General features: G+C 39.2%; 1 protein-coding gene and 1 long non-coding RNA gene across 8 annotated transcripts; one reads left to right on the top strand and one right to left on the bottom strand.

Moving 5' to 3' along the window:
- Positions 1-257: 257 nt before the first annotated feature.
- Positions 258-22,993, bottom strand: LOC124999278. Of its 7 annotated transcripts, none has more exons than XM_047574125.1 (9): positions 21,535-22,867; positions 16,988-17,302; positions 16,596-16,853; positions 16,370-16,498; positions 16,140-16,229; positions 16,029-16,057; positions 15,869-15,925; positions 546-620; positions 258-423 (listed from the first exon to the last, which is right to left on the bottom strand). In XM_047574125.1, the coding sequence occupies exons 1-9, from the start codon at positions 21,596-21,598 to the stop codon at positions 310-312; spliced, it is 1,131 nt and encodes a 376-aa protein (XP_047430081.1). In that variant the 5' UTR covers positions 21,599-22,867; the 3' UTR covers positions 258-309. The 7 variants fall into 7 exon arrangements, with proteins under 7 accessions (XP_047430081.1, XP_047430078.1, XP_047430080.1 ...); XM_047574122.1 differs by lacking the exons at positions 258-423; positions 546-620; positions 21,535-22,867 and adding exons at positions 14,866-15,573; positions 15,696-15,770; positions 22,877-22,993; XM_047574124.1 differs by lacking the exons at positions 258-423; positions 546-620; positions 21,535-22,867 and adding exons at positions 14,866-15,573; positions 15,696-15,770; positions 22,877-22,993 and having other exon boundaries at positions 16,988-17,299.
- On the top strand, positions 12,118-12,537 carry LOC124999300. Its single transcript, XR_007111178.1, has 3 exons — positions 12,118-12,215; positions 12,318-12,346; positions 12,446-12,537. It is a non-coding gene; the product is annotated as an uncharacterized LOC124999300 (long non-coding RNA).
- Positions 22,994-23,006: the final 13 nt, after the last annotated feature.

The raw sequence follows: 23,006 nt of genomic DNA, 5'->3' as shown, positions 1-23,006 counted from the left end.
ATACACCTGATACTGTATAACCCTAACCCTACCTAACCCTAAGGTGATCTGATGATGGTTTGTCCATAGATAAGATAAGATAAGATAAGATAAGATAAGATAAGATAAGATAAGATAAGATAAGACATATCATATGCAATATAACATGACATAAAATGTGATCCAACATGATATGAGATGATACCATACGACAAAACAACAAAATATGATACGATACAGGATATATGATATATGACACATAAGATAAGAAAAGAGAGAACATGAGATTCCTCTTGGTGCTTTCATGTTCCATTTAACAGATTTAAACTCTTATTTGTTTAGTTCGTTGATGGTAGAATAGAGGTCTCTGGGATCAGCAGAAGAGGAGGAAGCTTTCACAGTGCTGTAGACCACAGAGCTAACTTCATCATCATCATCACGGTCCTAACAGGAAACATTGCAGCACATTTCATCCACTCAATCTTAACACAACACAACCTGACAGGAGTTCTTCACATCATGATTGTTCTGTTAACATCTCCACTATGATCCATTAGAGATCTTACCTGGGCTTTAGCTTTACTCTTGGTCTTCTTGGTGTAGCTGATGGAGGCGTAGCAAACACCATCCTCAGGTTGAGCCTACACAGTGAACACAACATAAAGAACACAACATAATGACGTTCAAATCTATTCAGAACATAAATTCAGAGCTTGTTATCATTTGTTCTTATGAGTGTTTGTTGTCTGTACTAGTGGTGATAAGATTCCTTGTCTCTTTCAAGTGCTACTGTCAATCACATTCATTTGATGATACCAAAAAAACCCACAACAACATTGTTGTAAAAATAAGTTGATGTATATCAAAGTGTTCAGGGTTTCAACTCACAGTGTTTTCTTCAACCTGTGTCTTGTTTCCTGAAAACATAAAAAAGACAAATCAGAGTCAACTGGAGCATCAAGAGCCAAACTCCAGCTTCATCAAAACTTTAATTTCACCTTTAGTTTTCTTCCATCTGATGATCACCACAACAATTAAGACTGCTGCTAAACCCACAGGAATGAAAATGTACCACCACCACAACCAACCTGGAGAGAGAAGACAAGAAAGTGCTCAGATCAACATTGACTTATGACGTTAGACACTGAGAATGGTGGACGTGGATGGAAGATACAGAGGAGGAAAGAAAAGTTGAAATGATTAAACAGTCTCTGGGTCTGAGATGATGAGCTCGATGTTAAGAAGAAAGAAAAGGATGAAGACTGAGACTGAATCAGAGAAAATCAAGAGTCAGTTTGACATTAAGACTTTAACAGATGAGAGAGATTCAGTCTCTACCTTGTTGATCTGATGGATTGTTGTTGATTGTCTGTTCTGATGAGGTTAGTTTAGATGTGGTGGTAGTAGTAGTACTAGTTGTTGTTGTGGTTGTTGTTCTTGTTGTTGGATCATTGCCTAAAACATAAAATGATGACATGAAACCATCAGCACAGTGAAACAGACTCCATGTTACCTTTATTTTATAGATGATAGAAACTCGTTTGATTCTCACCTGAGGACTGGGGGCTGAAGGTAAACAGCTGAACTTTGTTAATGTAACCATCTGTCACTTTACACTTTAATAACTTATAAATCCTCTGATTAAGGTGAGATGATGTAAATGTCACAGGGTGAGTGCAGGAAGGTGGTGATATCTCCATGTCTGATATTTCCTCTTTACCCTCATACAGCCACTCCACTGTGTGAATACAGAATTTATAACCCAACACAGAGCAGAACAAGACGACTTTATCATTGTCCTCACGTTCAGTCACTGGAGAAGATGGAGATATTGAGAGAGAAAGACAACAAGAGGAAAATGAACTTCATCACTGTGATCATAATTATTGTCATGTTTCACTATGTTGTTCTAATGAGACAGTTTGACCTGGAAACATTATGATGGAAATACTCACTGGTAATAACAGACAGATAAACATGAAAGTGTGTGTGTTGTTGTCGTCCTGATATGATCTGTCTGCAGGTGTAAAGACCAACATCATCATTTGTGACCTTCTTTATAACCAGAAAACAGTTTGTTGTAACTCTCAGTCTGTCTGGTTTAGATCTGATCTGTCCATGTTCAACCAGTGCTACTGGTAGTGTGTCTCTCAAACCATTGAAGTACCAGGTAGTACTGTCACAGTTCTTCTGTCCATCTGTCACATTTCCACAAGACAAAGAGACGTCATGTCCAACTCTGACAGTGACATATGAATGTTGTCGAGTTGTTGCTGTTGAGACAAAGAGACAGAAATGTGAAAAATAGAATGTAAATGAAAATATTTGTGTGAGGTGCTATTACGCCTTAATCATCATGTCGACTAGTCACTGATCATGTGACAGTAACAACATGGACGCCTCCTAGAAGACAGGGAGGAATCCAGTGGGTGGTTGCAGCAAACTAGCAGCAGTTCATCAAGTGTGTGGAAATACTTCACTAAAGATGAAGCCCAGACTACCGTGACATGTCAGTCCTGAAATACAACTAAAGTACTACTGCAATACATCTGAAAAGACATCACCATTGTTCTTCTGTGTCTGACACAGACTCTAAAGAGGTTTCTTCTTAAACATGAATATAACATGTGCTTTGAACAGTTTGTGAAGTCACTTACTCACAGAGACTCTAGTCCATGTTTTATCACTTCTTTCACTTGTGGAGTCACAAGTCACAATATTGGACTTTTCATTGTCCAATATTGTGTCAAGATTTTAAATGTTAATATTGGGTGCATTTAAGGACTCTCTACAGTGTTTCATGATCAGACCAACAGAAGACAGTTTATTGAACTGGAATATGTGAAGACGCATCTGCAGATGTCAAGTCTGAACTATCAACATCACCAGAGACAAATGTTTGCAGTAACGCTGTTCTTCTTTTCTTTAAAAAGGCTTTTCTTATAATACACACTTTATGTAGATTCTGACAGCACACATGAACAGATGAGTGAAGAGTTAAACTCCTCACAACACACATTTCATGATCTCTGTTGAATGTACAGTGGTGTAAAAAAGTGTTGTCCCCTTCCTGATTTCTCATGTTTTTGCATGAACACCTAAATATTACAGATCATCAGACAAAATAAATCAAATATAAGACAAAGATAACACAAGTAAACACTAAATACAGTTTTTAAATGAAAGTTTTGTAGGCGTGTAGGGCCATGTAGGCTGGGATTTAGTTTTCTCTTGATAACAAAAACCTTCATTTTGTGTTTTCTTGGGTTATCTTTGACTAATATTTACATTTGATGATGATCTGAAACATTTAGTTGTGACAAACATACATAAAAATAAGAAACCAGGAAGGATGCAAACACTTTTTCACACCACTGTGAAATGACATTGTCACAATCACCTCATGAGATAAGATGCAGGACTGTTTTCACCACTGTACCTAATGTTTTGGCAAGACACACAAGAAAAATAGGGATTAATTCCAGGAACTTTGACTTAATGAAGTGTAGTAAAATATGAATCATCATTAAGTGTGTGTCACCCGTCCAGACAAACACAAAGTATGGAACACCATAAGTGCCATTAATGCAGAATATTATCTAAACCTGAACATTTACCCAAAAAACATCAGTCTACACTGACATGGAAACTATTTCAGTCACGGAGGGAAACCAGGAACTAAAACTACCAACATGAAGGAGTTCATCTTTCTAACTCTATCTGTGGTTTGGTTTGATGCTGCACTAAACCATGACTGACAACAACCACAACATCCTGTTAATAACACACAGTAAAACAGTTGTTAAGATGTGAAGACAATGGTGAGAATCAATTTACATTTTAAATCTTAATTTAAAGGATTTTAATTCATCTGACTACAGCATTTGATTCCAGATTAATCAAACCACCTGCACTTGAATGGATCTGTATCACACAATAGGTCTATATTTATTTTAAGCCACATGTTGAATCTCAAATATGTGTTTTTGATTTTTTATCGATTTTTACCTGTAAACTGAAGCATCGGTATCATCAGTGACAACAGTTTAATCCATTTGAATTCTTCCATCATTCTTGTCGGTGTTTCTCCGTCTTCCTCCTTGTTAAAACTGTCTCACTGTCTAAAATAGTTGTCCTTGTATAGAGACACAGCGTTGAGACTCTGTGATGTCACTTCCTCATATTGACTGCTAGTCTCTTTCTAGTGTTCCTTGCGTACAAGGCAGTGATGAAGGGTTTGACTCTGTGACCTCTATTCTTCATTTGACACATAGAAACACTCTGGAACAAAATGAAAAGTGAGGCTGTGATATACAGCTTTGCGTCTAAACTAAAGAATTATCTTTAGTAGCTGAGTGAAGGAGCATATTGCTGTGACTAAAAAACCACAATAAGAAAAAAAATGAGGTTAGTGAGGTCACTTCCTCATAGAGACTTCAGTCCATGTTTTCTCACCTCTGTCCCTCACTGAAGTTGTTGACATCAACTCTCTACATTTGTCTTTTCTGTGGACAGACTAAGAATAAACACCGTTTTAAACTGACTCTCTTTCCTACAGTGTTTTAGAGGGCAGTCAAGTATAGAACAGAACAGAGGAAGGTTGATGTGTGAAGATGGTTAGTTGAGATAAATGCATCTGTGCTTCTCTGTTCACACTGTTTTATTATTAGAGGAAACCAAACAGGTTTCATGGTGACGTTTGTCAGCCCTCATTGGACCTCTGAAGTCATGGTTATTTTATGAGACCTGAGTGTGTTGATCTTCACATTCTCATCTTCCTCTGTTCTATTACTGGTCAAGAAACTGGACTGGTCTCACTGTAGAACTCTGTAGATAGGAGAGTCAGAAAAAAATATATGATATATAAAAACGTTAAATGTATATTTTATTTATTCTATTAACATTTTAAATTCTAACTCGAAAATTCCCTCTGGGAAATATTGAAGGGGCTATGGCAGCTAATGGCGGGGGTACTGTCTCTGTCAACATGAGAGTTAGCACAGTTAGCCTACATTTAGCACAGTTAGCGCACAGTTAGCACAGTTAACCCACAATTAGCCCACTTAATGCACATTTAGGCACAGTTAGCTTTCGTTAGCATAGTTTGCCTACATTTAGCATAGTTAGCCTACATTCACTTCAGTCAAACCACATGTCGCACACTTGACCCACATTTCGAACAGTTAGCACACTTAACCAACATTTAGCACAGTTAGCATACGGTTAGCACAGTTAGCTTAGAGTTAGCACAGTTAGCCTGTGTGTGAGAGAGTAATGCGCGCTTTCGGCCACATGTTTGTACATCCAAATTTGTCAACAACTGTGGGAAAAATCATGTGTCTAGTGTGTAAATTGTGGCTGGGACAAGCGTGGAAAGAGAAAAATTTAAGGCGATTTCTATCAAAGCGAGGATTAATACACCAATACTCAAGGCTCGTGTCTACTTTTTAGGGTTCAAATAAAGTCTGTAGGTGAAAGTATGCCTGAGCAGTAGACCTTTGATGATATATAGCTCGTCTTACAGCTTGCTGCTGTAGACTGGAGGCTCGGGTGTTGCCCTATAGCCCCTAATAAAAAGAAGAAACACGCGGGATAACAATAGGGGCCTCGGGGTTAAGCTTGCTGCTGTAGGGGCTGTGCCTCAGGTGAAGCCCCGTAGCCCCTAACTAGTGCCAGAGGTGAGACAACAGAGGCTGAAGGGGTTGAACTGTGAATAGAAACTAACACCTCTCTGACCACTGAATCAATACCCGATGGTTCACATGACTTCATATGTTCTTCATATATTTATGAATTTAAATGACTTACTTACTTATGACTTTACTTTGAATATGCAGAGAAAGATGGTTTTCATCACCGGACTGAGACCAAACACAAACTGACATGAATAAAGAAGACGATGAACCTTCTACACCTGGAAACCACATGAAGAATGTTCACATATTCAAATCTTAATTTAAAGGATTGTATTTCATCTGACTGCAGCATTTATTCCAGATTAATCAAATCACCTGCACTTGAAAGGATCTGTATCACACAATGAGTCTATATTTATTTTAAACCACATGTTGAATCTCAAATATATGAGACAATTAACTGAATTGTTCGAGACCTTTTAGAGACTCTTCATATCATCCACTTTTCATGTACAAGATTTCAAGTAAATGAATCCTTACCTGTAAACTGAAGCATCAGTATCATCAGTGACAACAATTTAATCCATTTGAATTCATTCATCATTCTTGTCCGTCTTTCTCCGTCTTCCTCCTTCTTAGAACTGTCTCACTGTCTACAGTAGTTTTCCGTATAGAGAGACACAGCGTTGATTTTCTGTGATGTCACTTCCTTATGTTGACTGCTAGTCTCTTTCTAGTGTGCAGAAATAAGGTAACACCTTTAACTTCCTCATTGTGTACAAGGCAGTGATGCAGGGTTTGACTCTGTGACCTCTACTATTAATTTATAATATATAAATAGTCTTTACCAAAATTACAACGAGACTGTGATATACAGCTCTAACTGAAGCAAAATCTTTAGCAGCTGAGTGAAGCAGCATATTGGTGTGACTACAAAACCACAATAAGAACAACAAGTGCACACGGTCTCCACTCCCATGGTGCATTTGTGGTGGTCACGTGTTTGAGGTCTCAAAAGAAGAAGAAGACAAATGTGTGAACATTGTTAGTGAAGATAAATACATGCAAAAATGCAGCCCTCACTCTTTTGTTGGTTAATGTTTCTTAATCTGACAAGTGAAGAGTAAAACTACTCACCCATAAAAACTAGTTAGGTTGTTGTGGATGTACAACAGAAACTCGGGTCAGTGGTTTTACTGTTCTCAGACTGTAAACATGATGAGGAAGTGACCTCACTAACCTCATGAATCACATGTTATATTCATGTTTAAGTAGAAACCTCTTTAGAGACTGTGTCTTTCATCAACGTCAAAGGACGAGAGAAGAGGACGAGAGAGACAGAGAAGAACAATGGTTGAATTCAGATGGATCCTAAATGCTAAATAAAATAGACAAATTACAACAAAAACTGGCCTTAACTCAACTTTATCTTTGTGAAAAGAAAAGAAAAGAAAAGAAAAGAAAAGAAAAGAAAAGAAAAGAAAAGAAAAGGCCTGACTGTCCTGGCTACAAAAACATCCGAACACTGACTTCAGAGGTGCAATACGTTTATAGAAAAACCTTTTTGAGCCGAGATGGACAAACTTCATACATTATACTTCCTCTGTTACACTGAAGATTGAATAACTGTAAACTGTTTGTGTCACTACAAAACACTTTTCAGAGTCATTTAATGCATCAAAGATGAAGGTAAACTACTATTTAGAGACCGTGTCATTCTTTTAACGTGAGGACGAGAGAAGAACAATGGTTGAGTTCAGATGGATTCAAATGTCTTTATTCCTGATCCTGATGCTTCAGTTTCCGGGTAAGGATACATGGAGAACATATTCAGTTCTGTCACTGCATTTATCACTATTGTTACATCATTCAGTGTTCTTCCTTTAACTCACACAGACAAAACTGTTTAGAATTGTCAGAAATAAAAATTAACAAAAATTGAACATTGCACATGAGTCAACGTGCTTCAGGCAGCTTCACGCACGAGCTATGTGTATGGTGAACAGCCTATTGTACGACCAGTATAATGACAATATTTCTTAGTTTAACACATTTACCTTGGGGATGATCTGTGTCACTGTAATGAGCTCCCATAACTCCGGCGAGAGCTGTGTCACCCACTATGATGGCCACTCTCTGTAGAGCCCAAGAGCCACATTTGGCTTGCCATTACATTTAACAAAAAGATATAAACTCTCCCACTTTGTTAAAAACGTCCTGTGTTCATCTTCATATTTTCGTTTTGCTGTGCATTTTTTCCCTGCCTTTTTGAGAGCGAACTTGACACAAATTTACTCAAATGATCTTGCTCCTACTGGGAAACTTTGAGGTATTTTCATCCAACGCACATGCGCGTCGGATGAAAATACCATATTGAACTCAAGCGAAGCGAAGCGAAACTTCGATATGAACGTAAGAGCGGCATGGAACTGGGCAAAGAGCCGCATGCGGCTCATTAGCCGCGGGTTGGCCAGCCCTGAAATAGAGTATCACTACATGTCTCCACTTCATTTAATTACACTAACCACCTCCACCGACTACGCTCCATAGTCCAGATACCCCATAACATCGTTCATTAACCCCCATCCAGCGACTCCGAGCATTGTTCTTCACCTCCTCCATCACATACCGGGAGAGGCCGTACCCGGCGCCGCTCACTCGAACGACGTCCATCCAGAAGCCGGCACAGCCCAGCCGGCAACAAGGCTCTGCTCTAGCCGGTCTTCTGCCATCACTTCCCCTCCGGCCAGAACCCTTCCACACCTGACTACTGTAACAGACAGGACAATCACTCGCCTCCAGCACGCCCTTACAGAGAAGGGCATTCGATTCCACCGCACTGATAACAAGGCCAAACTTTTCCAACTCGTCCAAAACTCCATCTCCACCACCAGATCAACAACACGTGCCGACCCTGGTCTTCTGGTTAGTCCTCGACTCGTCACCACGGTGGCACGAGCCAACGTCTCCACGCAGCCAGAAGCAGCAGGAGGAGGCCTGGATCCACCGGAGCTGTCCCAGCACGTCTCCACTAGCGTGCACATGCCGACGCCAGCATGCAGCCCTTGGCAGCAGTAAGGGACTCATATTCTCCGGCCATCTCCCTCCAGGGCCAGGTCGTATCAATCCAACCTACACCGCACTTGTTTAACTTGTTCTCATCCTTCATCTCTTCCCTTTCCCATACTCCCCATCTTCCCAGTGTCTTTCCCTCTTCCCTCCCTTCAGCCGTTATGAATGCAGTGCCGTCGGTTTCCATAGTCCCTCCATCCTCACTCTTTTCCAACACCTCCATTCCAGCAACCAATTTCATCAGTCTAATCCATTTTCTACAGGCCCATCCCTCTCATCCTGCCTCCCCATCCTTAACCCAATTTCCTTTCCCCAACCATCCTCCACTTTTGTTCCACCCCTCATTCCTCCTGAAGAAGCACCTCCTCGCCTCCGCTTCACAATCGACCATCCTAAACAGTCCTTCACCTGCCACACTATCTTCTCACTACTACGGCTGTGAGAAGGCTACTACGAGCCTTCCAAGCATCCCTGCAACTGCCTTTCCCTTCACTTGACATTGCCTCCCTCACTAGTTTCATCAGGTACGCCCCATTTCATCGAAAAGATCAAAACATCTACCATCCAGGTCTACATCAGTGGCATCAGCTTCTTCACTAAACTGATAATCAGAATTCCTTGTCCTTCCATTTCCCCACCACACGTAAGTATGCTAATCAGAACCACAGACAGCTCTAAAGCAGCTCCCTCTCACAGCAACTCTCCTAGCTTGTTGCATCCATTCCCTTCAAGTTGGTTACCTGACCCCCTCAATCGATTCCACGCTCAAAGCTGTTCCTCTTGACATTCTTCGGGTTCCTCCGATGTTCCGAATTGACATCTTCTTCAATTTCATATAACCATCCCGGCACGCCAGCCTATCTGACATTTCCTTCCACCCGCTGGATACTATCGTGTTCAATCTTAATTCAATCTCAATCTCGCAAAACCACGTGAACGCCCAACTAGCCTGACACACATTCCCCTGAGTTCCATTATTCACTAGCAAATCAGGTGAAATAGTCACACGTTTCTGGTTCTAGTTCCAGATAGAAATCCTGAGGCTACCACAGCCACATTCACAACCATCCCGACGACATTGGAAGAGCCCATCTCCAACTTGCCTCTACGAATTGTTTTGGGGGTCAAAGAGCCGGCGCTTCCAGAGATATGCCCCCACCCTGAATCTCACATGCTGGGTTCCAGCATCCACACTTCGGCAGACCACGCACGATCGATACTACGCCATTCATCAGGTCATTTCGTCAACCCTTTCATCCCCGTTTCTTCCACCCTCGATCCTCTATCTCTCCCCCTCGATCCCTCCATCTCTTCCCCTCGACCCTTAATCCCTCTATTACTTCCTCTCGATCCCTCCGCTCTTTCCGATCCACGACCCATCTTTCCCTCTCCTTTAATGTGGCTGAAATGTACTCATTATCCAACCAAGCGTGGTCTTGAGACTGAAAGCTCCTCTAAAGTCTTAGAGCATTTAGAGCTCCCCCTAGTGTCTGACTGCAGTATAGGTCATTAATCTGTGCCCTCCATGTTAGTGAATGGGATTTAAGTCAAACTAAAACATACAAAATAAGTATATAGTTTTGTATGCTCTGTTATTTTTGGTAGTTAATTAAATGTTTGTTCAAATGCTCTCCCTCACTTGCTCACAAATGCTCACTTTTTTTGATAAATTTCATTTAATTTATGGGATTATATGCTGTACTTTTCCCCTATTTGATATCACATCTTGCTTTTTTAGCATCCAACATTTCTTTGTTTTCATACTTGTTCTTTCTGTAAATGGTAAATGGTATTGCTTTTATATAGCGCTTTTCTACCTACTCAAAGGTACTCAAAGCACTTTTACAGTCAGAGACACATCCACCCATTCACTCACACAAGCACACACACATTCACACACCAGCGCCAGTTGCACTGGGAGCAACTGGGGGTTCAGTGTCTTGCTCAAGGAGACTTCAGCATATGGCACACTCGGGGGATTGAACCGCTAACCCTTCGGTTCATGGACAATCCGCTCTACCTACTGAGCCATAGCCGATCTGTATAATCTTATCTTATCTTATCTTATCTTATCTTATCTTATCTTATCTTATCTTATCTTATCTTATCTTATCTTATCTTATCTTATCTTATCTTATCTTATCTTATCTTAAATGTTGGAGGTAGAGTATTAATTCTAGAGGAAGTGGTGGGTCATCATTAATGTGTCAACACTCTCAGACAGAACTGATCAGACTCTGGCTGCAAACTCAACAGATGGTGAAACTGATAATATTCCTGGATACTAGCGTCAGTTTGACCAATGGAAGAAAGTGGAGACGCTTTGTTCCATTTTAAAATTGTAACAGTCATCTTTTTTTTACTCTTTATTTTTAACATTTCTGTCTCTTTGTCTCAACAGCAACAACTGGACAACGTTCATATGTCACTGTCAGAGTTGGACATGACGTCACTTTGTCTTGTGGAAATGTGATCGATGGACAGAAGAACTGTGACAGTACCACCTGGTACTTCAATGGTAGAGTAAGCAACAGTAGAGCAGTTTGAACATGGACAGATCAGATCTAAACCAGACAGACTGAGAGTTACAACAAACTGTTCTCTGGTTATAAAGAAGGTCACAAATGATGATGTTGGTCTTTACACCTGCAGACAGATCATATCAGGACGACAACAAGGAGCAGACTTTCAGGTTTATCTGTCTGTTATTACCAGTGAGTATTTCCATCATAATGTTTCCAGGTCAAACTGTCTCATTAGAACAACATAGTGAAACATGACAATAATTATGATCACAGTGATGAAGTTGATTTTCCTCTTGTTGTCTTTCTCTCTCAATATCTCCATCTTCTCCAGTGACTGAACATGAGGACAATGATGAGGTCGTCTTGTTCTGCTATTCTGTGTTGGATTATAATCCATGTATTCACACAGTGGAGTGGCTGTATGAGGGTAAAGAGGAAATATCAGACATGGAGATATCACCACCTTCCTGCTCTGCCACTGTGACATTTACATCATCTCACCTTAATCAGAGGATTTATGAGTTATTGAAGTGTAAAGTGACAGATGTTTACACTAAGAAAGTTCAGCTGTTTACCTTCAGCCCTCAGTCCTCAGGTGAGAATCAAACCAGTTTCTATCATCTATAAAGTAAAGGTAACATAGAGTCTGTTTTAGATTGTTATATGTTGGTGTTTTATTTAATCACGTAAAGAGAAAGAAGAGAAAGAAGAAAACAAAATCAACAACAATTAAACCAACAAGTGAAAAAATGACATCAGTAAACCTAACCTCATCAGAACAGACAATCAACAACAATCCATCAGATCAACAACGTAGAGTCTGGATCTCTGTCACATTTTAAAGTTTAAATTAAGGTCTTAAAGTTAGATTATATTAATATTAGTTCTTGACGATTGTTGTTTCCAGATTCTTCTCATTTGTTGAGATCCATCATCGTGTCTGTGGGTTTAGCAGCACTCTTGATATCTGTTGTTACAGTCAACATGTGGATTAAAACTAAAGGTGAGAACATTCACATATGAAAGTTTTAGTCAGAAAAAGCTTTTGATGAACCTGGAATTTGGCTGTTGAAGCTAAAGTGGACTCTCTCATTTGTCTTTTCAGGGAACAAGACACAGATGGAAGAAAACACTGTGAGTTTAAACTCTGAACATTCAAACATTTGTACAGGTCCAACTTGACAGAGTCAAACCAGTGTTTGTGATGTTTGTTTGTGGTGTTGTTTTCCACAGGTGCAGAATGATGGAGGTGAAGGTGAAGGTTCAGTGATCTATGAAAACTCTGGAGACCCTTCTGCTTCAGTCAGACTCCACTGATCAACAACTTCAACATCAACTCACCACAGAGACGAGTCCACTGCTGTTAAACATCATCTCATCACATTTAACATGAGCAGAAAACAACACAAGCACAAGATCATTTTAATACTGTGGATCAACAACATGACAACACATTTAGATTCTTCAGCTAAATCACATGATCTCAGCTTCAACCAACAAGAAATATTTCTGATAGTATTTATGTAGAACATTTACTGTCTTTAATATTTTTAATCTTGAATGTTTGACTTTACTGAGCTTTAAAATCTTAATGTTATCTGTAACTGATTCTTCTTTGCCACTGCTCACGTTAATATGACTCCTAGAAAATGAAGCATTTATTGATGATGAATTTCCAGTGTGTGTTGTAGACCACAACACAAACTTTCCTCTGCCTTCGTGTTGTCTTCACACCTTTTGTCCTCCAGGGTCAATTGGACCATGTGTGTTTTGACTGTTTATATAAAGCAACATATATATTCTTGTTTTGTTTTGTTTTGTTTTGTTTTATTTCACCTTTGTTGTGAAGTTGTTTCCAACATATCAATATGAATTTTACATTTATTGTTATAATTTATGGTATGATTCAACCCAGTGTTTCACAATCCTGGTCCTCGGGGAACATGAGTGTGTCCTTATCAGGCCACTGCAGAGCTGAGTGGTCATAATGTTTTGGCAGGCTTATTTGAATGTGCTGTCAGTGATGGGTGCACGTTCGGATGTGCGGAACGAGCACGTGGTCATACGCTACAGTTGGGTGTTTGTGGAGTGAAATATGGCCTCCTTCTCCCTTTCTGTCCATGTCTAAGGTGGTCCTAATGATTTGGCTTTGTGAGTAACTTCGCGTTCCATCGTGATGACCACCAGGTACACAGCTGTTGTGTTAATGAAAGCCTCCCTCCTTAGTTACTGCTGCAAATGTCAGATCTGCTGTTCTTCATTACAATGGATGTGTAAGGTGTTACTAATAATATGGCCAACTTGGTGACTCAGCAGTGAGCAGCCATATTGAGCAGGTACACAGCTGTTGTGTTACTGAAAGCCTCCCTCCTTAGGTAGTTCTGCAAATCTCAGATCTGTCGTTCTTCATTATGATGGATGTGTAAGGTGTTCCTAATAATTTGAAAAAAATGGAGTGAGTCACCTGCTGTAATGGCCTGGGTGGTCATAATGTTTTGGCAGACATATTTGAGTGTGGGGTCGGGGTTGACTGCTCAGTTGGGTGTGTGGAAGGAGCACGTGGTCATAAGCTACAGTGGGGTGTCTGTGGAGTGAGATTTGGCCTCCTTCTCCTTCTCCGTCCATGTCTAAAGTGGTCATAATGATTTGGCGGTGTGAGTGACTTAGTGTTACGTCGTGATGGCCAGCAGGTACACAACTGTTGTGTTCATGAAACCCCCCCTCCTTAGGTACTGCAGCAAACATCATGAGCAGGTACACACCTGCTATTAATTAGACCCTCCTCCCTATATGATGCTGTCACTATGAGATCCTCCCTCCTCCTCCATTGCTGTGAGCTCCTCTGTGCGTGTGATTTTTGTAACCATGGTTACAGCAGTAGTAGAGTGAAAGTACTCAGTTACTTTATTAATGGTGGAGTCCTGTACTACAGTAAAAGTACTTAGGTACTTTATTAACGGTGGAGTCCTGTACTGGAGTAAAAGTACTCAGTTAATTTATTAATGATGGAGTCCAGTAGTCGAGTAAAAGTACTCAGTTTATTACAGGTCGAGTCTATTCCTTGAGCAAAAGTATTCAGTTACTTTATTAACGGTGGAATCCAGTACTAGAGTAAAAGTACTCAGTTACTTTATAAATGGTGGAGTTGAAGTAAGCAAGGTTTACAGTTGTTAGGGAAACTACAGCAGAGCTTCCAGTTGCCCCAGAGTGATGGTACCATGACATTTAAATGGGAACCCCCAACCAATCTATCCTTTAACGGGCGTGGTGATCAGTCTGCTGAAGAAAATCACCTTCACTGGGAACTCATAGGACAGAATATACAGTGGGTATAATCTGCTTATAAGGACTTTGTTTGTCTTCTAATGAACACAATCCAAGAAAAAGGATATTTTCCTCAGCTATAGTCTTCACTCATTGCACCTGCTCTCTTCTATTACTGGTCAACAACCTTTCTACTCTTGACCTCATTGTTAAAAGTACTGAAGACCAGACAGCTTAAATGTTAGACGTGTAGTTGTTAATGTCACCAGTTTCCCCTCCTTTAGGAATAAATCCACCTGAGTATTCTCCAACGTTTAATGGATTTATGACTAAGGTGAAAGTTGCATGAAAAAAACAAAAAAACAAATAAATGAATCATGTGACACAGGTGTTACGACAGGGAGACATTTTAATTTAAATGTATTAGATCATTATTTACATCAGAATATGTGGCAGGTCTGAAAACACGAAATACTGGAAAATAACCACAGAAGGAAATACATTTGCATCTATTTTATAAAATAGATGCTAAAATAATTTGTCCATGTGAGGACAAAGTCTAAAGGGGACAGTATAGAGTCTGTCTGACCTCCCTATGAACACTCTCCACCACTAGAGGGAGTCTCTACTCTCTCAATGAATCCATGTCTCATACACCTGATACTTTATAACCCTAAACCTACCTAACCCTAACTCTAAGGTGATCTGATGATGGTTTGTCTGAATGTATTAAGATAAGATAAGATAAGATAAGATAAGATAAGATAAGATAAGATAAGATAAGATAAGATATATTATACACAACATAACATATGACAAAATGTGATCCAACATGATGTGATATGATACCATAAGACAAAAAAACTAAATATGATACGATATAGGATATATGATATATTACACATAATATAAGATAAGAGAGGACGTGAGGTTCCTCTTGGTGCTTTCATGTTCCATTTAACAGATTTAACCTCTTATTTGTTTAGTTCGTTGATGGTAGAATAGAAGTCTCTGGGATCAGCAGAAGAGGAGGAAGCTTTCACAGTGCTGTAGACCACAGAGCCACCTTCATCATCATCATCATCATCATCACGTTCCTAACAGGATACATTGCAGCACATTTCATCCACTCAATCTTAACGCAACACAACCTGACAGGAGTTCTTAACATCATGATTGTTCTGTTAACATCTCCACTATGATCCGTTAGAGATCTTACCTCGGCTTTAGCTTTACTCTTGGTCTTCTTGGTGTAGCTGATGGAGGCGTAGCAAACACCATCCTCAGGTTGAACCTACACAGTGAACACAACATAAAGAACACAACATAATGACTCTACATCTGCTCTATCAGTGAGTGTAACTCTGTACTGGGTGTAGTTTGTGATCTCACCGTGTCCTGACTGGTTTCTGGACCAGACTGAGTCTCTGCAGAGTTTAAGTTCAGTTCCTATACAAATACAGTTGAGGGACATTCTGTGTTAATGCAATTATTTATATCATTACACAGTTGCCATTGTACAAGAATTTCATTATTCAGTGTTTAAACTCACAGTGTTTTCTTTCATCTGTGTTTTCTTTCCTGAAAATATCAAAGAGTTGAGTTTAACTTCTACAATGAAAATTCAAGTTCCACCAGAATGTTGGTCTGTGAATGTTCTCACCTTTAGTTTTCCTCCATCTGATGATGATGATGACAAATATCAAGAGTAATAATAAACCCACAGGAACAATCATATACCACCATGACCAACCTGGAGAGAGAAGTTTAAATGATTAAAGAGTCTCTGGGTCTGAGGTGATGAGCTGGATGTTGAGAAGAACAAAAATGATGAAGACTGAGAATGAATCAGAGAAAATCAAGTTAACAAGATGAGAGAGATTCAGTCTCTACCTTGATGATCTGATGGATTGTTGTTGATTGTGTGTTCTGATGAGGCGAGTTTCACTGATGTTGTCATTTTTTTACTTGTTGCTGTTGGTTTAATTGTTGATTTCACTTTCTTCTTTGTTGCATCTTCACCTGATTAAATAAAAAACAACATACAACAATCTGAACAGTGAAACAGACTCCATGTTACCTTTACTTTATAGATGATAGAAACTGGTTTGATTCTCACCTGAGGACTGAGGGCTGAAGGTAAACAGCTGAACTTTCTTAGTGTAACCATTTGTCACTTTACACTTCAATAACTCATAAATCCTCTGATTAAGGTGGGATGATGTAAATGTCACAGTGGCAGAGCAAGAAGGTGATGATATCTCGATGTCTGATATTTCCTCTTTACCCTCATACAGCCACTCCACTTTGTATCTACATGCATCATAATCCAACACAGTGCAGAACAAGACGACTTTATTGTCCTCACGTTCAGTCACTGGAGAAGATTGAGAGAGAAAGACAACAAGAGGAAAATGAACTTCATCACTGTGATCATAATTATTGTCATGTTTCACTATGTTGTTCTGATGAGACAGTTTGACCTGGAAACATCATGATGGAAATACTCACTGGTAATAACAGACAGATAAACCTGAAAGTCTGCTTCTTGTTGTCCTGGTATGAACTGTCTGCAGGTGTAAAGACCAACATCATCATCTGTGACCTTCTTTATAACCAGAGAACAGTTTGTTGTAACTCTCAGTCTGTCTGGTTTAGATTTGATCTGTCCATGTTCAACCAGATCTACTAATGATCTGTCTCTTAAACCATAAAACAACCAGGTAGTACTGTCACAGTTCTTCTGTCCATCGATCACATTTTCACAAGACAAAGTGACGTCATGTCCAACTCTGACAGTGTCATATGTATGTTGTCCAGTTGCTGCTGTTGAGACAAAGAGACAGAAATGTTAAAAATAAAATGTAAATGAAAATATTTAGAGTGAGGTGCTATTACGCTTTAATCATCATGTCGACTAGTCACTGATCATGTGACAATAACAACATGGACGCCTCCTAGAAGACAGGTGAGGAGTCCAGTGGGTGGTTGCAGCAAACTAGCAGCAGTTCATCAAGTGTGTGGAAATACTTCACTAAAGATGAAGCCCAGACTACCGTGACATGTCAGTACTGAAATACAACTAAAGTACTACTGCAATACATCTGAAAAGACATCACCATTGTTCTTCTGTGTCTGACACAGACTCTAAAGAGGTTTCTTCTTAAACATGAATATAACATGTGCTTTGAACAGTTTGTGAAGTCACTTACTCACAGAGACTCTAGTCCATGTTTTATCACTTCTTTCGCTTGTGGAGTCACAAGTCACAATATTGGACTTTTCATTGTCCAATATTGTGTCAAGATTTTAAATGTTAATATTGGGTGCATTTAAGGACTCTCTACAGTGTTTCATGATCAGACCAACAATAGACAGTTTATTGAACTGGAATGTGTGAAGACGTCATCTGCAGATATCAAGTCTGAACTACCAACATCACCAGAGAAAAATGTTTGCAGTAACGCTCTTCTTCTTTTCTTTAAATAGTTTTTCTTATAGTACACACTTTATGTAGATTCTGACAGCACACATGAACAAACGAGTGAAGAGTTACACTCCTCACAACACACATTTCATGAACTCCATTGAATGTACAGTGGTGTGAAAAAATGTTGTCCCCTTCCTGATTTCTCATGTTTTTACATAAACACCTAAATATCACAGATCATCAGACAAAATAAATAAAATATAAGACAAAGATAACACAAGTAAACACTAAATACAGTTTTTAAATGAAAGTTTTGTAGACTTGTAGGGCCATGTAGGCTGGGATTTAGTTTTCTCTTGATAACAAAAACCTTTATTTTGTGTTTTTTTGTATCATCTTTGACTGATATTTACATTTGATGATGATCTGAAACATTTAGTTGTGACAAACATGCATAAAAACATGAAACCAGGAAGGGTGCAAACACTTTTTCACACCACTGTGAAATGACATTGCCACAGTCACCTCATGAGATAAGATGCAGGACTGTTTTCACCAGTGTATCTAATGTTTTGGCAAGACACACAAGAAAAATAAGGATTAATTCCAGGAACTTTGACTTGATGAAGTGTAGTAAAATATGAATCTTGAAACCCTCATGAAGTGTGTGTCACCCGTCCAGACAAACACAAAGTATGGAACACCATAAGTGCCATTAATGCAGAACATTATCTAAACCTGAACATTAACCCAAAAAACATCAGTCTACACTGACATGGAAACTATTTCAGTCACGGAGGGAAACCAGGAACTAAAACTACCAACATGAATGAGTTTATCTTTCTAACTCTATCTGTGGTTTGGTTTGATGCTGCACTAAACCATGACTGACAACAACCACAACATCCTGTTTATAACACTCAGTAAAACAGTTGTTAAGATGTGAAGACAATGGTGAGAATCAATTTACATTTTCAATCTTAATTTAAAGGATTTTAATTCATCTGACTGCAGCATTTGATACCAGATTAATCAAATCACCTGCACTTGAATGGATCTGTATCACACAATAGGTCTATATTTATTTTAAGACACATGTTGAATCTCAAATATGTGACTCAATTGATTGAATTTTTGTTGATTTTTACCTGTAACCTGAAGCATCAGTATCATCAGTGACAACAGTTTAATCCATTTGAATTCATCCATCATTCTCTTCGTCTTTCTCCGTCTTCCTCCTTCTTAAAACTGTCTCACTGTCTAAAATAGTTCTCCTTGTAGAGAGACACAGCGTTGACACTCTGTGATGTCACTTCCTCATATTGACTGCTAGTCTCTTTCTAGTGTTCCTTGCGTACAAGGCAGTGATGAAGGGTTTGACTCTGTGACCTCTACTCTTCATTTGACACATAGAAACACTCTGGAACAAAATGAAAATTGAGGCTGTGATATACAGCTTTGTGTCTAAACTAAAGAATGATCTTCAGTAGCTGAGTGAAGGAGCATATTACTATGACTAGAAAACCACAATAAGAAGAAAAATGAGGTTAGTGAGGTATCACTTCCTCATAGAGACTTCAGTCCATGTTTTCTCACTTCTGTCCCTCACTGAAGTTGTTGACATCAACTCTCTACATTTGTCTTTTCTGTGGACAGACTAAGAATAAACACCGTTTTAAACTGACTCTCTTTCCTACAGTGTTTTAGAGGGAGGTGAACTATAGAACAGAACAGAGGAAGGTTGATGTGTGAAGATGGTTAGTTGAGATAAATGCATCTGTGCTTCTCTGTTCACACTGTTTTATTATTAGAGGAAACCAAGCAGGTTTCATGATGACGTTTGTCAGCTCTCATTGGACCTCTGAAGTCATGGTTATTTTATGAGACCTGAGTGTGTTGATCTTCACATTCTCATCTTCCTCTGTTCTATTACTGGTCAACAAACTGGACTGATCTCACTGTAGAACTCTGTTGATAGGAGAGTCAGAAAAAATATATGACATATAAAAACTTAAAATGTATATTTTATTTATATATCAACATTTTAAATTCTAACTAGAAAATTCCCTCTGGGAAATTTTGAAGGAGCTATGGGAGCTAATGGCGGGGGTACTGTCTCTGTCAACATGGGAGTTAGCACAGTTAGCCTACATTTAGCACAGTTAGCTTAAAGTTAGCACACTTAATGCACATTTAGCACAGTTAGCTTACGTTAGCATAGTTAGGCTACATTTGGTTCAGTCAAACCACATGTCGCACACTTGACCCACATGTCACACAGTTAGCACACTTAACCATCATTTAGCACAGTTAGCATACGGTTAGCACAGTTAGCCTACATTTAGCACAGTTAGTCTGTGTGTGAGAGAGTAATGCACGCTTTCGCCCACATGTTTGTACATCCTGCTACTGCTGAGCTTAAGCATGTGCGCGCATGTGTGTGTCACTGTCATCACAAAGTTACCTTTTTACTGGTCTCACATTTGGGCTTACTGTGACAAAACGGTAGCTCCTATCAGAAAAACAAGCAGACTGTGGGCGTCGTAAGCCCTTTCTGAAGACTTTGATATGTTTTTGGTCCTCCTGGAGCAAATATTTTGGACACACTCGCGAGTTAAACATAAAGGTGCTTCTCCTTTTCTCAGAAAATCTTTACATTGGAGTGAATGGAGAGCAGACAGGTACTTTACCGGGAACAAAGGCTCGCAGTTTAAATTCTGTACATCTCACTGCTTTGCTGAGCACATTGTGAGAGACACAACAAGTTTGTCTACAACTGTGAAAAAAATCATGTGTCTAGTGTGTAAAGTGTGGCTGGGACGAGCGCGGAAAGAGAAAAATTTAAGGCGATTTCACACACGGTGTCTCACTCTAAGTGAGAGTTCAAATGAAGTCTGTGGGTGAAAGTATGCCTGAGCAGTAGACCTTTGAAAAACTGTCTTTTTTGCGTGTTTTTCTTCGACCGTCCCATTCATTTACAATGGGAAATTTATTGCAGTTGCGAAAAATTCGTATTTCATAAAGAAAAGTAATAGGACACGATCCCAATCAAGCCGCACATTTTGATATATAGCTCGTCCTACAGCTTGCTGCTGTAGACTGGAGGCTCGGCGCTGCCCCGTAGCCCCTAACTAGTGCCAGAGGTGAGACAACAGAGGCTGAAGGGGTTGAACTGTGAATAGGAACTAACACCTCTCTGACCACTGAATCAACACCACGAGGGTTCATATGACTTCGTATGTTCTTCATATATTTATGAATTTAAATGACATTTACTTTGAATATGCAGAGAAAGATTGTTTTCATCACCAGACTGAGACCAAACACAAACTGACATAAATGAAGAAGATGATGAACCTTCTACACCTGGAAACCACATGAAGAAAGTTCACATATTTAAATCTTAATTTAAAGGATTTCAATTCATCTGACTGAAGCATTTATTCCAAATTAATCAAATCACCTACACTTGAATGGATCTGTATCACACAATGAGTCTATACTTATTTTTAGACACATGTAGAATCTCAAATATATGAGACAATTAACTTAATTGTTAGAGACCTTTTACAGACTCTTCATATCATCCATGTTTTATGTACAAGTTTTCAAGTAAATGAATCCTTACCTGTAAACTGAAGCATCAGTATCATCAGTGACAACAGTTTAATCCATTTGAATTCATCCATCATGCTTGTCCGTCTTTCTCCGTCTTCCTCATTCTTGTAAATGTCTCACTGTCTAAAATAGCTCTCCTTGTAGAGAAACACAGCGTTGACGCTCTGTGATGTCACTTCCTCATATTGACTGCTAGTCTCTTTTTAGTGTGTGCAGAAAGAAGGTAACGCTTCTAACTTCCTCATTGCATAAAAGGCAGTGATGCAGGGTTTGACTCTGTGACCTTTACTATTCATTTATAACATATAAATAGTCTTTACCAAAATGAAAACTGCCACTTCTATCACAAAGAGACTGTGATATACATCCATGTTCTTTTGTAGACACATAGGATTCACATGGATGAAGAGTGACATGTGATGATAAAAATTACTGACCCAGAGAAACTAGTAGGTTGTTGTGGATGTACATCCTTCCACATACCTTCAAACATCACAATGAAAACATTGTTGGTTAGAATAAACATTGTTTACAGCAACGTATGACAGTTTTCACAAATTCAGCTTCCTCAGTTCTACTGATGACGTAGAAACTGTCGACCGTCGCTGTCAAACACGGTCGAGAAGAGAATCAGCAAAATGGAGAAAATATAAAAGTTAGAACCTCAACTCTGCCCTCACACTTTGTTGCTTTCAACATTTCAATGGTTTAAACTTATTTTTGTTAATTTCTCCAACAAATGACAGAGCTAAGAAAACACAGACTGGAGACATGATGAGGAAGTGACCTCACAAACCAAACAGAGCACATGTTATATTCATCTATAAGTAGAAACCTCTTTATAGACTCTGTCATTCATCTACGTGAGGAGGAGAGAAGAGGACGAGAGAGACAGAGAAGAACAATGGTTGAGTTCAGATGGATTCAAATGTCTTTACTCCTGATCCTGATGCTTCAGTTTCCAGGTAAGGATACATAGAGAACACATTCAGTTCCATCACTATATCACCTCTTACTGCCTAATAAGCCCTTCTTGTCTATTTGTTTGGAGCAGTGAGTTCTAAAAGTTTGATTCAGTCAGAGCAGTTTTGTTGTTGTGCTCCAGTGCTGACTGTAAGCTTGAAGACACTAGAACGTATGGTGTAGACACTGTGTTGTTACAGGAAGATGGTAAAATGTTCAATAATCCTGTGGGTTATTTCTCTAAGAGGTTCAACAAGAAAGAGGTTCATTAAAGAACCAATGAAAAGAAAAAAGAAATCATCACTAGGGTACCACTAGAGTCACCATGAACCTCACAGTGCTGCAAAGACATAAAGAGTCCATTAGTGTGTATGTACATGTATCCTTACCTGGAAACTGAAGCATCAGGATCAGGAGTAAAGACATTTGAATCCATCTAAATTCAACCATTGTTCTTCTCTGTCTCTCTTGTCCTCTTCTTTCGTCCTCACGTTGATGAAAGACACAGTCTCTAAAGAG

This window comes from Mugil cephalus, chromosome 21 (assembly GCF_022458985.1).
Source record: "Mugil cephalus isolate CIBA_MC_2020 chromosome 21, CIBA_Mcephalus_1.1, whole genome shotgun sequence".
Classification (NCBI taxonomy): Eukaryota; Metazoa; Chordata; class Actinopteri; order Mugiliformes; family Mugilidae; genus Mugil; species Mugil cephalus.
Note: the sequence above shows the minus strand (reverse complement) of the source record. Positions and strands in the feature narration are given on the sequence as shown.

Excerpts from the sequence above, each read along its gene's own strand:
- LOC124999278 (XM_047574120.1), bottom strand. The coding sequence starts at position 21,598 with ATGATGGATGAATTCAAATGGATTAAACTGTTGTCACTGATGATACTG. Across the intron at positions 17,303-21,534 it reads ACTGATGCTTCAGTTTACAG|CAGCAACTGGACAACATACA; the intron begins GTAAGGATTCAT and ends TTGTCTCAACAG. Across the intron at positions 15,574-15,695 it reads AGAGTAAAGCTAAAGCCGAG|GAACGTGATGATGATGATGA; the intron begins GTAAGATCTCTA and ends GTATCCTGTTAG.